Source organism: Palaemon carinicauda, unplaced genomic scaffold (genome assembly GCF_036898095.1).
Source record: "Palaemon carinicauda isolate YSFRI2023 unplaced genomic scaffold, ASM3689809v2 scaffold92, whole genome shotgun sequence".
Lineage (NCBI taxonomy): Eukaryota > Metazoa > Arthropoda > Malacostraca > Decapoda > Palaemonidae > Palaemon > Palaemon carinicauda.
In genome coordinates this window covers 103,690-119,457 of record NW_027172226.1, presented here as the reverse complement: position 1 = coordinate 119,457, position 15,768 = coordinate 103,690, and the positions used below count along the sequence as shown (strand labels likewise).

At 35.9% G+C, this 15,768-nt stretch overlaps 1 protein-coding gene across 2 annotated transcripts; it reads left to right on the top strand.

Annotated features, from left to right (window-relative positions):
- Nucleotides 1-1,027: 1,027 nt before the first annotated feature.
- On the top strand, nt 1,028-11,736 carry LOC137637677 (AP-4 complex subunit epsilon-1-like). Of its 2 annotated transcripts, none has more exons than XM_068369832.1 (11): nt 1,028-1,048; nt 3,723-3,939; nt 4,123-4,318; nt 4,730-4,926; nt 6,435-6,605; nt 7,437-7,582; nt 7,772-7,966; nt 8,952-9,147; nt 10,274-10,478; nt 10,611-11,277; nt 11,406-11,736. In XM_068369832.1, exons 2-11 carry the CDS (start codon nt 3,763-3,765, stop codon nt 11,686-11,688), a joined length of 2,433 nt encoding a protein of 810 aa, XP_068225933.1. In that variant the 5' UTR covers nt 1,028-1,048; nt 3,723-3,762; the 3' UTR covers nt 11,689-11,736. The 2 variants fall into 2 exon arrangements, with proteins under 2 accessions (XP_068225933.1, XP_068225932.1); XM_068369831.1 differs by lacking the exon at nt 1,028-1,048 and adding an exon at nt 1,377-1,501.
- The last annotated feature ends 4,032 nt before the right edge of the window (nt 11,737-15,768 follow it).

Genomic DNA, 15,768 nt, shown 5'->3' with positions numbered 1-15,768 from the left:
CTTTCCATAATATTTTTTTATGATATCTTACATTTGTGGTATGATAGTCAATTCCCTTCAGTATATATATATATATATATATATATATATATATATATATATATATATATATATATATATATATATATATATATATATATATATATATATATATATATATAAAAAACAATACGTATGATTTATGAAACCTGTTATGAATTGTGTGAGTAGAGTTCAAACCAACGATTTCTCGCTTGTATTGAGATTACATTTAAAGTATTTAGTTTCAATGTAGATAGTGCAATTAGGCGCATATTATAATTATAATAGAGTCAAAAGTTAACCTGTGAAATAAATGATTGTATTTACTTTACTTTATTAACTTTAGGGGGTTCCTTTCCTAATCTTAGCACACAGGGAAACCCAGGGTACTTGGGAAAACCTGTGTATAAGAGCTTTTTCTGTCATATATATTCCTCTCTCTCTCTCTCTCTCTCTCTCTCTCTCTCTCTCTCTCTCTCTCTCTCTCTCTCTCTCTCTCTCTCTCTCTCTCTCTCTCTCTCTCTCTCTCTCTCTTAATAGAAATGTCCATCAACATTAGGTATTCCCTTATTTATCCTTACCTTAAAGTATTGCTCAAATATCTCTCTCTCTCTCTCTCTCTCTCTCTCTCTCTCTCTCTCTCTCTCTCTCTCTCTCTCTCTCTCTCTCTCTCTCTCTCTCTCTCTCTCTCTCTCTCTGTATAATTGCCCATTAGGTATGCTCTCTCTCTCTCTCTCTCTCTCTCTCTCTCTCTCTCTCTCTCTCTCTCTCTCTCTCTCTCTCTCTCTCTCTCTCACCCATCTATCTCTCTACAATAAAGAACGGCTCCACGGATCTATACTTCTTTGCATGTACATTTGAGCATAAGCTACACTATGCGCAACTTCGACACTTCAGAGCATGAGAAGAGGTAGAAAATTTCAACCAATAAGAACATTAGTATTTCTAAACAATAATTTTCATTGGCTAAAAAAATTGGTACATCCGTCATCTTTGAACTCTCTTACTGTTTTGTTGTGAAAAAAAGGTATATGATGATCTCAATCCTTTTAAATATGATTGATTGCAGATATTTTGGATATATTTTCTGCTGTTATTTACTGATACTATTAAAACCATTTTATTCATAGTGTAATACGCACAATTTTTCATTTCCATTGTTGCCATATGAAGAATGTTATTTGGAATTCTCAAATCACTTTAATTGATCAATCCAAAGATTTTTGTTTGAAGGACATATTACAAATCTATATCTTATAATTATTATCATCAATAAGGGTAATAGGGGAATTGTATAATTAAAGATAATGCATTGTATGGTGAAAAACAATATACAAAGTGCTATTATAGCTATTAAAAGCCACAGGTGCTAACTTTTCCTTAGCAATTAGTTTGTTTACATTGTGAAAAGACAATACGCCAAATGGACAATCCCTTGCAACGTAGCTATTCCTTCATGACATTGCAACAATTTACTAAGGTATAGATTTTATATAGCAAGTATTATAATGCTGGATGATTTTTAAAGGGGTTTTGGTAAAGATTAAACTGTAATACAGTACAATAATACCGCAGTTTTACCTTAATTTATATATTTAAGGGAGGCAACCTTAACATTGAGGTTATCATAGGGCCTAAAGTCTTACGTACCTTAGAATCTCATATGATAAAGGTTAAGGGTGTCTGGATTCAGTTCCAGTTTCATCAGAATAGATGCTCACCAGAACGTCAGGCGGGGCCCAAACCCCCACTGTTGGTGCCCTACCACAGCAGTGGCCTCCCCAGTAAACAGCTTAAACACACGGTCCCGGGCGGGGATCGATCTGCTGCCACGCGAATGCTAGGCAAACACGTCACCACTGTACTAGCCAGGAGGCTGTGAAGTGGTTTCAATCCCTACCCAAGTAGACTATCATAGGTCCAATATGATAGCGTTGAAGACTTATCCTATTTAACTTTGGAAGTAAACAGGTTAAACACAAAGGATAAACATTTACCTGTGGGGGTGTATGTAAGATAGAGGCTACCTGTATGTATGATTACGGCTAACTTAGAATACGACAGTAGAAGGGGGTTAGTAGGGGCCGTTAGCCCCCCTTCCCACCCCGTTAGGTAAGTAGGTAAGGACACGGCTTGTGGGTTAGGTTGGGGGGGGGGTGAAATTTAGGTTAGTTGATGTCAATTTTTAATCCAAGTGGGAGGAACTGGCCGCTGATATACAAAGGCTCCTACTTGTGTACATCATTAGTAAAGATTGAAACGTCACTTCTCCCTTAACCCAGACTAGGATGCCTTACCCTGACTCGGGTGCTTGTATCCCCTTTGGTGAAATGCATCAGATATATGCACAATATTGGTGTTTGCACAAGATCGTACACTTAAAGGAGAATATGCGCATGATTCAATCGCGTCTGTTGGTTGTTATTTGCATGGCATAACCCAGGGGGAATTTTTCAACCAGTTGGGACAAGCTTCTGTATCCATAATTTTATATGGGCCTCAAAGTTTCAAAATCCTGTGTATTGTTGGAAGGGCCAGGAAATACTATAAAGAAATAAGTGTTTAAAGTAAGCAGCTCTGCATCAACGAGATTGTCAGCCTATTGTCCAAGAAATGTGATTGTCAAAGTTGCTTGGCACACCTATTGGTGGGGCGGAGTATTTTGTTTATTAATCTTAGTACAGTACTGTATTTGGGAGCCTTTGTATATCAGGGGCCATTTCCTACTGCTTGGATTAAAGATGGCCATCAACTAACATAAACTTTCCCCCCCTACCCTAACCTACAAGCCGTGTCTTTACCTACTTACCTAACGGGGGCGTGGCACCCTCTTTCACTGCCGTATTCTAAGTTAGACGTAATAATACATACAGGTGGCCGCTATCATACATACACCTCCTGTATTTGTGTTAAGGATATAATATATATGCACAACTTGTTCTTATACATAATACAAACCTTCGACCGTTCATAGGAGTATGACTTCAGCGAAACTGGAAAAACCTATTAAGCTTTTTAATGGGGTAAACACAGCTGGCTGTTGGATGGTGGGGAAGACCTGCCCACCTGACAAGTAGCACTAGCTTCACTTTGACTTCGGCTGCCAAAAAGTACAGAAGTACTCTTGGAAATTTTTAATCGGTCTGCTTTCTCTTTCCCGATTGTGTGCTTTAATTCTTTGATTGGTGATATCGGCTCCTTGGTTAGCCATGAGGCTGTGTCCTGGCAAGTTGGGTAAGGTTTGTGGCCAGTACATGAGTAAGTCTGAAGTTGTCAATCATCGGCTTTGTAGATACTGCAGGGGGCATAACTGTTTGTTTAAAACATCATTTTCTGAGTGTAGGGAGTAACCTCCAGTGCAGTTGACTGAGTTCGTTAAGAAGAGGAAGAAGTCTAAGAGGGATTCTTTGGACTCAGTTTTGGGCATGCCCAAGTAACTCTCCAGCTCCTTTCTCCCTCCTTTGGGTTGAAAGGCTACTGTACGCTCTTTTTCTCCATCTGAGGCTGTGAGTTTCGTTTAATAACACAGATAATTTCAACTTATTATCATGCCTTGTAAATTGAACCTTTTTAACTTTGAGTGCTGGCTGTCAAATGCCTTAATAAATAGGGTTATATATACTATACAGTAAGATGTTTGTACTTAAGGAACACACACACACTCATATATATTTAATGCTATTTATTTCTTTCTCTTTCAGTAATGTTTCAAGTCAAAATTCTGGTTAGACGCAGCAAAAGATGTCCAGTGTCTTGGAAAAAACGTTGAGTGGGCTGGTGCACAGCATCTTAGGAGGAACTAATTCAAGTAACCCAGTCTCCCAGACATTCGTAAATCCCTCGGGACTTAAAAATGTATCTTTTGGTCTTGTGAATTATGTCGAGAAGATTCAGAGCGCAAGAAGAATTTCTAAACAGGTTTGATAAGCTGTAATTTTATTGTTGAAATTAGTAAGCTTAATAACTTTATAAGTAATATTTGCACAAGTACAACCACATAGTAATTTCTTTTTCATGTAATTTTATACAATATTTTACTATACTAAAGGAGTGAGCAGACAAGAAGAATTTTAAGCTTTTTTCTATTCTTAATTCCTCCAGGAAGAACAGGAGTGTATTGAGCATGAAAATAAAGAATGGGTGAAGGTTTTATCCAGTCCCGGAATTAGTAGTTCAGTCGTTGCTGATTTACTATGCCGAGCGCTGATTGCAAGCGTGCGAGGGTATAATCTTCCAAATCTTCATATTCACGCTATCAAGTTAACTCAGTGCCCTATTGTTCTTCACAAAAAAATAGGTAAGAAAATTAGTCAATGAAAGTAATTGATAATTTACAATAAAAAAATTTATATTTTTAAGTTATTAGCACAACACAAACTCTCTTATACAAGCAAAGACATACTTATTTTGTTTATAAATTGCTTGCATTCTAAATTCCACATAAGCATGATTTTCCCCATCTTTCCATAAAGTTTTGACGCCACAATTCATCGGAATTCACAATTCATTTACGTTACTAACATTTTTAAGACTGAGCAATTACATAACAAGAACTTAAAAGATAATGAATATGAATATTATTACTACTCATAACATCATAAGGATTTCAAGATCTTAAGACATACAGAATAATCCTCCCTTCGAGAGATTATTCATAACAGTCTTATTTGAGTTTCCTTACTGATTTTACTTTTAAATTTCCTTACAGGATATCTCTACGTGAGCCAAAGCTTAGGGCCAGGCTCTGAACTAACGTTATTGCTAGTCAACACTATTCAGCGAGACTTAGCTGCACCAAATGCTCTACAGGTTGCTGCAGCGTTGGCATCCTTTCCCACGGTTGTTACTCCAGACCTCACGCCGTCTTTCATTTGTTCTCTCACTCACTGCTTGGCTCATAAACAGGTAAAAGCTCTGCTAATCGATCAGTTACGAGAGGTCTCTGTATTAATGCATTTTAGCTTCAGTGTTTCTTAATGGGATAGGATACTATGGCTATGAAGACTGCGGGTTTTTTTCACATAAGTGCTGAATGGCCTCTCAGGCCTCTGTGCCAGGCCTAATGGTCCAGATTCTTAAATCCAATCCAGTCTTATGCCTTTGAAGGTTAATCCTGTTTCTAGAGCTTTCATTAAGGATATTATTGTACTTCTGCAGAGGTGCCAGTGCCGCTAGTGCACACGATAAGCTGTAAGCATTACTGAGGGGTCTTTGCAGTGTCTCGGCATCGAGCTGCTCCAACTTTTTAGCCATAGACTTTCTCGGTTCTCATTTCCTATCTTCTATCTTGCTGTGTAACCTTTACTAATCATAAGTTGATTGTGAAACTGTTGGGGTTTTACCTGAGTTGCACTGCAGCGAAGGGTCTCTCTTGCTCAAGCAGTTGGCAAAAACTCCATCCATAAAAAATCATCATCATCATCTTATAGATTTCATTACTGTTAAGAGAAAGGAAGAAATGTATTTTTATCACTAAGGGAAGAAATATACCAGTTTTCAAAATATTAAACATAAGAATTAAGGAAAATGGATGCAACAGGAAAAAGATAAAATTTTGGTAGTAAATGGAAAAAACTGACTTAACTGAGCACTACTTGGAGAATTGATTATTTTCTCCATGATTTAAGTGTAGGGAGTGGGTGCCTGAATAGAGTAGTGACCAAAAAAAGACTTGTAAAAAAAATTCTAAGATAAAGAGGATAGAGAGAAAAGGTAAAGTTAGGATCATTGTTTAAAAAAACTGCTATTTGATCATTTTTGTTAGGAATGCAAATAAAATTAAATTTTATTTTACTAGGATAAAAAAAAAAAATTTCATCTCGTGAATGCCAACTAGATATAGTAAGCTCTTTTAACATAAGTGTGATATTTCAAACACAGATGGTTAAAGCTAATACTATACTGTATAAGCCTCAGGAAGGGTATGAAGAAATTCTTTACCTCAAACCAAATTACTTAATGTTTAAGAAGCAGCTTTAGCAATATGACCTATATGGTTACTCAAAGATTAGCTTGAAGAATGGACACTATAGATATCGATAGAAAGAATTGATTGAATAAATCCTAGTTCTTACATATGTTGTATTCCATTCACTGCTATGAGAAACCATTTGGTTTTTGTAGTACACTGGCTTTGGATGGTCTGCCATTTTACCTAGAAGATAAACAATTCATATATGGAAAGAGGAATTCAAAGTTTTTTATATTTTTCCTAGATCAAAATTATTTAGATTTTTCCGAGATCCTTGAATGGCTTATTTCATTGTATAATTATTTCCCTTCCCTTTTAATGTGTATTCGAGGAAATGAGAATCCCTGTAGTATTTTAGTGTGCTTATTTCCGTGTACAACAATTACTTTAGACGATATTTAAAACATCTATGATTTAGTCATTTATCTAAAATATGCTTCAGGTGTATATTCGACGTCGAGCTGCTTCCATGGTTGGTGTTGTGGCTTCAAGATGTGGAGAACAGTTACAAGACAACGCTGCTGATCAGATACCTCATTTACTTCACCTACTTACAGACCAGGATCCTGGTGTTGCACTTGCTTCAATCAATTCACTTTGCAAAATTTACAAAGTAAGATAAATTTCTCCATTCAGCATTGTAGCCTAATTATGGAGGGTTGGAGTGAAGCATGGTAATAAATATGATTAGGACTCATAAAGTACTTTTGTGGATATACGTCAGAAACTGTTGGCTGTTTGCAAAGTTTTATCTATACCTGTAGCTTCATATTTTTCATAAGTTAAAGGTAATATTTGATTTCCATCATAGACAAAACTTATTTTTGTTTTGCCATAATTTCTAGTAAATTTGGTAAGAATCTAGCCCCAAAATCTTTTTATTATAACTCTAGTAGGGAAAGCAGGATGCTACAAGTCTAAGGGATCCAGAAGGGTAAGTAGCCCCGTGAGGAAAGAAAATAAAGGAAAACTTTCATCTGTAATAAAAGAATTAAACTTTTTATAGAATTTTGAAGTGTTCAATTTTACATGCTGGTATTACAGTTATTGAATGGGTCAAAAGTGTGGTGCAATATTTTGAGCTGTTCCTTTATTATTATGAATACAGTGTGTCCCTGTTATCTATGGGCATTCAAACCCCTTCCACTCAGCATACAGTAATGTATCTACTGTATATATACTGTACTGTAAAGATTTTATGTACGTATTAAATGAACAAAAATAGAAATTATTGCACTGTAATATCATACCATGGAAATGGCAATAACATCATCAATATTGTCTCTTATTTGGATTAAGTAGATGAAGGGATATCAGATCAGGCGAGATTGCTTATCCTTTGTCAGTCTTAAATAAAAAATAAAGTACTCTTGAACGGTATCATTTGAAGCATTCCAGCATAATAGCTTAACCCACGCTGACTTTTTATGTTATCTCTTTTTAGATTTGTGGATTGCAAAAGGCAGATCTTCGAGAGCAGGTGGCACAAAGTGCTTCACATTTATTAACTCAAGCATTAAATGGTGCACTTCCCAAAGATTATCAAGTAAATTCCCTTCCTGCCCCTTTTGTTCAAATTCAGATGTTAAGGCAAGTTACGTTATGATTTTAATAAGCAGAGAACTGTGATGTTTTTAATGAAATGACCTGCTTATAATTAGTTAACTTATGAATCCACAATTGGTGTGATTGGTATGTAATCCAGTTTAAAGTGTCTAGGTGAGCTTTCTTGGAAGCAGAAAGGATTCAGATTACCAATAGGTGTCTTTATCATTCCAGAGTAATCCAACAAATATCCAGCAAAGATTGGCAAGTCCCTGCATCAGTTATAGAAGCCGTAGAATCAGTTGTTGGTCAGCCATGGGGTGGCAAAGAAATAGCCCTCTATTCAGTTCTTCTAGAATGTGTATTTACAATAACTGCTCTTCCACATCATGATGGTTTGATTACCAGTGCACTCAAGGTTGTGTTGGGGTAGGTACATACGACCGGTTACTTAAATCCTATAATGTATCTATTAGTAGACCTTATTCATTGGAATGTTTTTATGAAATTTCATGAAAAAAGCATGTGCAGTTTATGCTTTTAGACATTTCTTCGTGACAAGTATGCAACATGTAAATGTAATAATGTGATATTTTTCTTTAAAAAGAAATAATTTTGACACAATGAAATATATGACTGAGAAAAAACTGTCTCATAACTCACATAGTTGTTGAAACTTGTTTATATGATACAGTATAGTGCAAATATCTAATTGTCTGAGATTTTATGAAGATTAAAGGGTATTAATGTAGGTTTATTGCATAAAGAATAAAGTTTTTTATGCTATTGTTAAATTTTTTTGCAGTTTAAATGTACTTCTCTGCAAGATAATGACAATACCACTGAAACTTAGTTGAAGGAACTGTACATGCAAAGGATCCTTTTCATTTATTTGGAAAATATATGAATAATGATCAGTCTATGTAATTTAACCCTTTTACCTCCAATGCTATTTGGAACTTTCCAACCCTTAACCCCCGGCGTTTTTCTTTTTCAAGCACGTTTTGCAATATTTTTTTCTTTAGATTGCGCTGACAGCCTTAATTTTTGTCATAGAGGGGTCAGGTTGGTCTCATTATTTTGGAAAATGCCTGAAGTTTCTCATAAAGTTATCAAAAATATGCAAAAAAAATTCAAATAGCAGCTTTTTCCAACAACGTACTGGTACGTTCATGGGGGTTAAGGGATGAGTTTTGTGAAACGTACCAGTACATCCATTGCGGCTAGAAGAGTTCATGTAAATTCCTCTGTGATACTTGTATCTCAGTGATATATCGAGTTATTTTATAACATATTATATGTAATTACTGTAACACTTGCTTGTGTATGATTTACATTTTTGTCATAGCTTTTTGTCATTCCAGTATCTTTTATTTTTCTATTAATTTTTAAGTGTTTTTTCTTTTGTTTTCAGCTTTTTGAAAAGCACCAATATTGATTTGAAGTATGTTGGCTTAAAGGCTTTAGCAAGCGTCTTTTCTGTCCTTGAAGAGGCATTAACTCCCACTCACCTGGAGGCTGTACTTGACTGCTTATACCATTCTAATACCAGTCTCCAATCAAAGACCCTGTCCTTGTTATGCGCTATGGCAAATCCTCATAATTACCAGGTAAGTACTTAGTTGTCTATTTTTGAAATACAGTATACTGTATTGCATGACATTCAAGATGTTCAGTCCTGTTGGATATACTGTATACATTTGTTCAATATACTTTATACATTTGTTCCTACAAAAATACGAACCTTTGTTCTTTAATAGGAGTTTGCATTCAGTGAAGTTTGAACGAGGCTCAAACTCTCATGTAACAGATTGTGTGATGGCCATTTCTAATGGGCTACTACAAAGTTATCCTTTAGATTTGGTATTATTATTATTAATTGCTAAGCTACAACCCTAATTGGAAACGCAGGATGCTATAAGCCCACAGGCCCCTACAGGGAAAATAGCCCAGTGAGGAAAGGAAACAAGGAAAAATAAAATATTTTAAGAACAGTATCAACATTAAAATAAATATTTCATATTTAAACTTAAAATAATTTAACAAAACAAGAGGAAGAGAAATTAGATAGAATAGTGTACCCGAGTGTACCCTCAAGCTTGTTGATGGCATCTTGATAAAAGAACTTCAGCTAGCTTGTATTTTGTGTTACTTCAAGTCATTTTACAAGCACTTTCTGTCGGAAGTGCATATGAGGTATATATTAGAAGTAAAAATTATACATTCTACATCCAAAATAGGGTTTATCTTATTTTCACATCCAATAACTGAAGATAAACCATTTACTGTCAATGTATTTTTATTCGTGGGTACCAATTTTCGTTTTTATAAAAAAATGTTGGTTCATGGTTTCTTAAATCCGTGGATTTCCGTTTTGGAACTTTTACCTTTTTGGTTATTAGTTAAACCCCAATTATGATAAAGTGTTCATTTGCAATGCAATAATTATCATAGTGCACAACAAAATAAAACATACTCACAATAACAAATCAAAATAATTGGTAATCCACAATGGTTTAGAAAATGTAGGTCACCAACACAAATCGAATGTGTCCAAGTTCAATACTAAATTCTGACAGTGTATAAAAATTTTCGTTGGATTTTTAAATTCGTGGATTCGCCCACCCACGAGGACCACGAAAATTGGTACCCCACAAACAAAAATACTTTCACAGTATCTAGTTTCCAAGTCACTTTATGATCCACTAACTTATACAGTATTGTGGTATATTTCAGGCTGTCTCTACCACTTTACTGGAGTTTTCTAGCAGAGTACAAGACACTAGTAAACAAAAAGTTATAAACGGAGAGCTCTCTTCAATTATATCTCAATACTGTGAAGATGTGGTATGGTGTATAGAGCTGCTATCACCCCTGATCATGAATAAAAATCTCCCCGACAGTCGCTTGTTAGACTCTCTGGTCACTGTATTTCAAAAAGGTTGGTATAAAATGGATTTTACTTGTAGTTATGCAGTACTGTATAAATAGAAGATGGAGGAGGAACTAGTCAAATAAGATTCACAATAGAAAAAGACATTATTTTTTCTATTTTATCATTTACTACTTACAGGTTTTGCCAGAGAAAACAGCATTAATGAAACCATGACTGCATCTCAAGAATTGCTGCTAAAAATATTCAGCTTGAATCCATTACCAAAGGCTTATATAAACTTAATTGCTTGTACGCTCAACTTACATTACGGGAAGGATCCAAAACAAGTGTCTAAGTACTTTACAGATACCTTTGTAGAGAGAATTAAATTCATGAATTACTTGGAGGAAAATAATAGTGCCATTTTGCAGTGCCTTAAAAACATTGGGTTGTATGATGTAACAGTATGTTCTGATATAGTAAAACTGTTACAACCATATACGCTGAATTCTGACCTGAAGCTGCGAGAAAATGCACAAGAGGTCTGTACGTGGCTTTCAAATTCCGAACTTAGTTTAAAAGTAATCAGAAACCAAGACAAAATATTGAATGGTGAAATGTCAATCGACCTTACTCTTAGTTTTCTAGACAGTTATGTTATTGAATCCCTCGAAAGTGGTGCTAGTCCTTTCAAGCCGTTCAGTGTTGTCATGGCAAATACGTGTTTTGAGGATAAAGCTGTGACCTATTTAAACGAAACCCAGTGGAGTACTCCTACCGGATCGGAAGATGCACATTCTTCTGCACCCTCCACAAGCACACATCTCACCAGCGGTACTAGTCAGAGCAATAACATGCTGATAAGGTGAGAGATATCTATTTACAGTATTCCATTGTTCATAAATATTTTTAAATGTGCATTACTTGAACGTAATGTTGATGAACTTTGATACACATATGATTTCTTAAGTGCTTTTCTCAATCTTTCGCCAGAAGCACAATTGCCCCCAGCAAGAAAATCTGGAGCTCTGAGGGTCGAGCACATCTCAAGTCAGAAGGTGAAACTTCCTCTCGGTCTCGAGTCAATTCAAATTCTTCTCAGTCGGTAGCACAGCAAGGAAATCTTCTTGGGCCAGAGGATGATGAAGATGAAGTGACAGAAGGTAGTGTGGAAATGGCAGATGAAGCTGAAGAAGACAAGGATGCATCAGCCAGTCAAAGAATGCATTTAACACAAGCGCTGTTATCTGGTCTAGGAATGACCAGAACTAAATAATTTAACATATTGTGATACCTTAATTTGAAATGCTTTGAAAAGATATGGGGGAAAAAAATCCCTAATAGAAAACTGGGTGTAGTATATATGTTGTATATTTTTGGGGGCAGAGGATTGGAGAATGATACTGTCAGTAACGTGAAGTGTGCCATGTCACGTCTCGCTTAAATTTTGTACCCTGGTTTTGAAGTTCATGTGGTAAGAGTCGAGTATCATAAATGGAAAACGTTTTATATGTACTATACTATGAAAATTTTGCTTAAAATTTTGAATACAACATATCGTCACTTTATAACGATTTGCTAGAATTTGTGTGAACATGTTTTATATGTTTACAAAACATCAGTTGGATTGTATTATTTTTACTTGTTTATTGTCAAGTGATTAACTTGTAAAGGTTTTCTAGCAATATTTACCATCATTAGAAGTTTTGATATTTTGCAGTATCAAATATTTTTTACCTGAAACACTATTATTAGTACATATACTGTATTATTGTGGTGTATTTTACAGATTTTTATATTCATCTTTTTAGAACCAGCTTAATGTTGAAAGATTTTAATCACAGTTGTGCACAAGTTTTCACTTGCAGTGAATAAAGTTGGTTGGTTCTCATGTAAATTTGGGTAATTTCATTGCCCACAAAATTATATGTAAAGATGGGCAGCTCGTGCAACATGTTTTTCTTATCACTGATATTAATATTAAGTACAAACCATTGCAATGATATATTAGGTGTCCAGTTGATTTTGTACTTTGGACAGCTTAAGAATTGACTGAACATAAAGCATATGCACTTCCAATATCTCATCGCTTAGGTGTCTTTCCAGCATCTGCAGGCTATGAATCTAAGTTTAGCTTTCTTTCCACGCTTCAGTTTCCGTAAATTTTACCATACCTTCAAGAGATGTGACCATCATAAAAAGTTACCCATTTGCATTTAGCCAAATCAGTTTGTACTTTGGGTAATTAGAAAGATTTTTTTATTTTTCTGGATAGCTGTGCTAAGTTTGACTCTTGCTACATATACCTTTTCTGGTCGTTTTCAAGATGTTGCATGATGAAAGAGGCTTCAATTATTTGGAAGGATCCAAACGTTAAAATGCAGCTCCAGGTTGTGTGTAGATAAAATGTAAAATTCCATCTCAAACCTGATGTCTATTGAGATTCTAAAAATAACAATGGCAAATTACCGCTCAAGATTTTCCTGGGCAAGTTATTGGATATATATTTGTATATACATATACCATGGCACCAACCCCCAAATTTGGGGGGCAGCCCACATCACACAAATGAAAAAAGCGGGACCTTTCCTCTCTACGTTCCTCCCAGCCTGACAAAGGACTCGACCGAGTTTGGCTGGTACTACTAGGGTGCCACAGCCCACCCTCCCTCGTTATCCACCACAGATGAAGCTTCATAGGCTGAATCCCCTGCTGCTGCTACCTCTGCGGTCATCCAAGGCGACCAGAGTAAACAGCAGGGCCTACTGGAACTGCGTCACAATCGCTCGCCATTCATTCCTATTTCTAGCACGCTCTCTTGCCTCTCTCACATCTATCCTCCTATCACCCAGAGCTTTCTTCACACCATGCATCCACCCAAACCTTGGCCTTCCTCTTGCACTTCTGCCATCAACTCTTGCATTCATCACCTTCTTTAGCAGACAGCCATTTTCCACTCTCTCAACATGGCCACCTCAACACATTCATATCCACTCTAGCTGCTAACTCATTTCTTACACCCTTTCTCACCCTCACTACTTTGTTCCTAACCCTAACTACTTGAGATACACCAGCCATACTCTTGAGACACTTCATCTCAAACACATTCAATTTCTGTCTCTCCATCGCTTTCATTCCCCACAACTCCGATCCATACATCACAGTTGGTACAATCACTTTCTCATACAGAACTCTTTACATTCATGCCCAACCCTCTTTTCTTTACCACTCCCTTCACTGCCCCCAACACTTTGCATCCTTCACTCACTCTCTTGACGTACATCAGCTTCCACTCCACCATTTGCTGCAACAACAGACCCCAAGTACTTAAACTGATCCACTTCAAGTAACTCTCCATTCAACCTCGCACCACCTTCCCTTCTCGTACATCTCATAACCTTACTCATACTCACATTAAGTCAATTTCCTTTTCTTACATACCCTTCCAAATTCTGTCACTAATCGGCCAAGCTTCTCTTCTGCGTCTGCAACCAGTACAGTATCATCCGCAAACAACTGATTTACCTCCCATTCATGATCATTTTTGTCTATCAGTTTCATGTAATTAATAAATGATGTTGCAATACATAAAGTACGTAAAGCCACTCGGACCAAAAAATTGTATGTGACCACAACACTGATATCCTATCACCAGTGTAAATGGAACGACAAAAGGATATTTTAAAAGTTCCTGCTATGCACAGGATCATTGACAAAAAAATAAATTGCATTACCATCTCTCTACAACACTAATTTAATAAGATTCTAGGCAATATCCTACCCAGCTTTCAACATATCTTCAATTGAGGCAATGGTAGTGGCAGGTAAAGAGTTACCTTTCTTGTTCCTTATCATGATGTACAAACCATCTCCATCTTTGGGTGTCTATTTTTTCTAATTCTCTATTCTTAAAAGGATTTCCCCCCTTTACTATAAGAATAACATCAATATTCAAAGGTTGCCTCTTCACAAAATTTCTTCCCTTTACCTTTTCAGTGCCCTAGTTTCTAGATAATATATTTGGGCCACAAGCCATTTATTACCCCCTGTGTTACTATGATGTAAAAGTTAAGCAAAACAGCAAGATGGAAGCAAGCAGCTCAGAACACAGCAACTGAAGTTAAGTCTAATAAGGGAGTATAGGTACGGGCTATTGGAGTTTAAAGAACGTTACTAGAACCTGAAGGATTTAAAGTTAATGCTGAAAGGTCTAAGGGATGTTAGAAAGGGACTTCTTTAATTATACCGAGGGCATTAGACCCCACCAATGGAAAATATTGCTTTCCTATCTGCTCGACCAATATTTTTTTTACCCTGTTTCGAACACTCCAATTTCCATCAATACAACAATGATTAGGAAGACTATTCTACATTAAGACTATTACTAGAAAAAAATAATTATAAGCATACTTATCACTATATGGTGGAGAGTATAGTCTACTTTTAACACCTATTAACCTCTACCACTATTAAACATATACAAACTTTCTTAGGCCACTTTCACACAGCGTCTTTTTCCCGTCCACAACACAACATGCATGTTAGTGTCTACTTTCAAAACATCAATAATAATAATAATACTAGATGATATACTGTGCAATGTGTAAGCTCAAGTGATATAAAGGGAAGGTGGAAGCAGTATTTTATAAGATTGCTAAATGAAGAAAATCCAAGATCTATAATTGCAGATGAAAATTAAAATTTAGGAATGGTAAGAGATATAGATAGAGAAGAAATGAAGGTTGCCCTCAATAAGATGAAAAATGTTAAAGCTACAAGACCTGACGAGATCCCAGTGGAAGTCTGGAAATGCTTGCAGGAATTTGGAGTGGATATGCTGTGGGATCTGATGAAATAGATACACCGGAAAGAAAAGAAGCCCAGAATGAGGAGGAATAGCTTTTTAATGCCCATATTCAAAGAAAAGGGTTATGTACAAAATTTTAATAATCATAAGGCAATCAAACTCCACCCACATATTATGAAGCTTTGGGAAAGAGTTATAGAGCGTAAGATAAGGGAAAAGAACGAGATTGGAGAAGAGCAGTTTGAATTTATGCCAGGCAGAAGCACAACAGATACAATGTTTGCACTAAGGCAATTATGGAAAAATATAGAAGGCCAAAAAGGAATTACATAAAGTATTTACTGACTTAGTTAGAAAAGGCTTTTGTTCTTTTATTATATGCTGAGTAAGTTTATTTTCTGTATAAACATTTTGTTAACCTTCTACTGTTTCTAAAGATGACAAGATTACATATTTTTCAAAGCCATTTCTGTTAACACCAAGTATAAATTTTTGAGCTACGTGCCGACAAAATACTGTGCTTTTCCGGATGTATAAAAATACACAAAG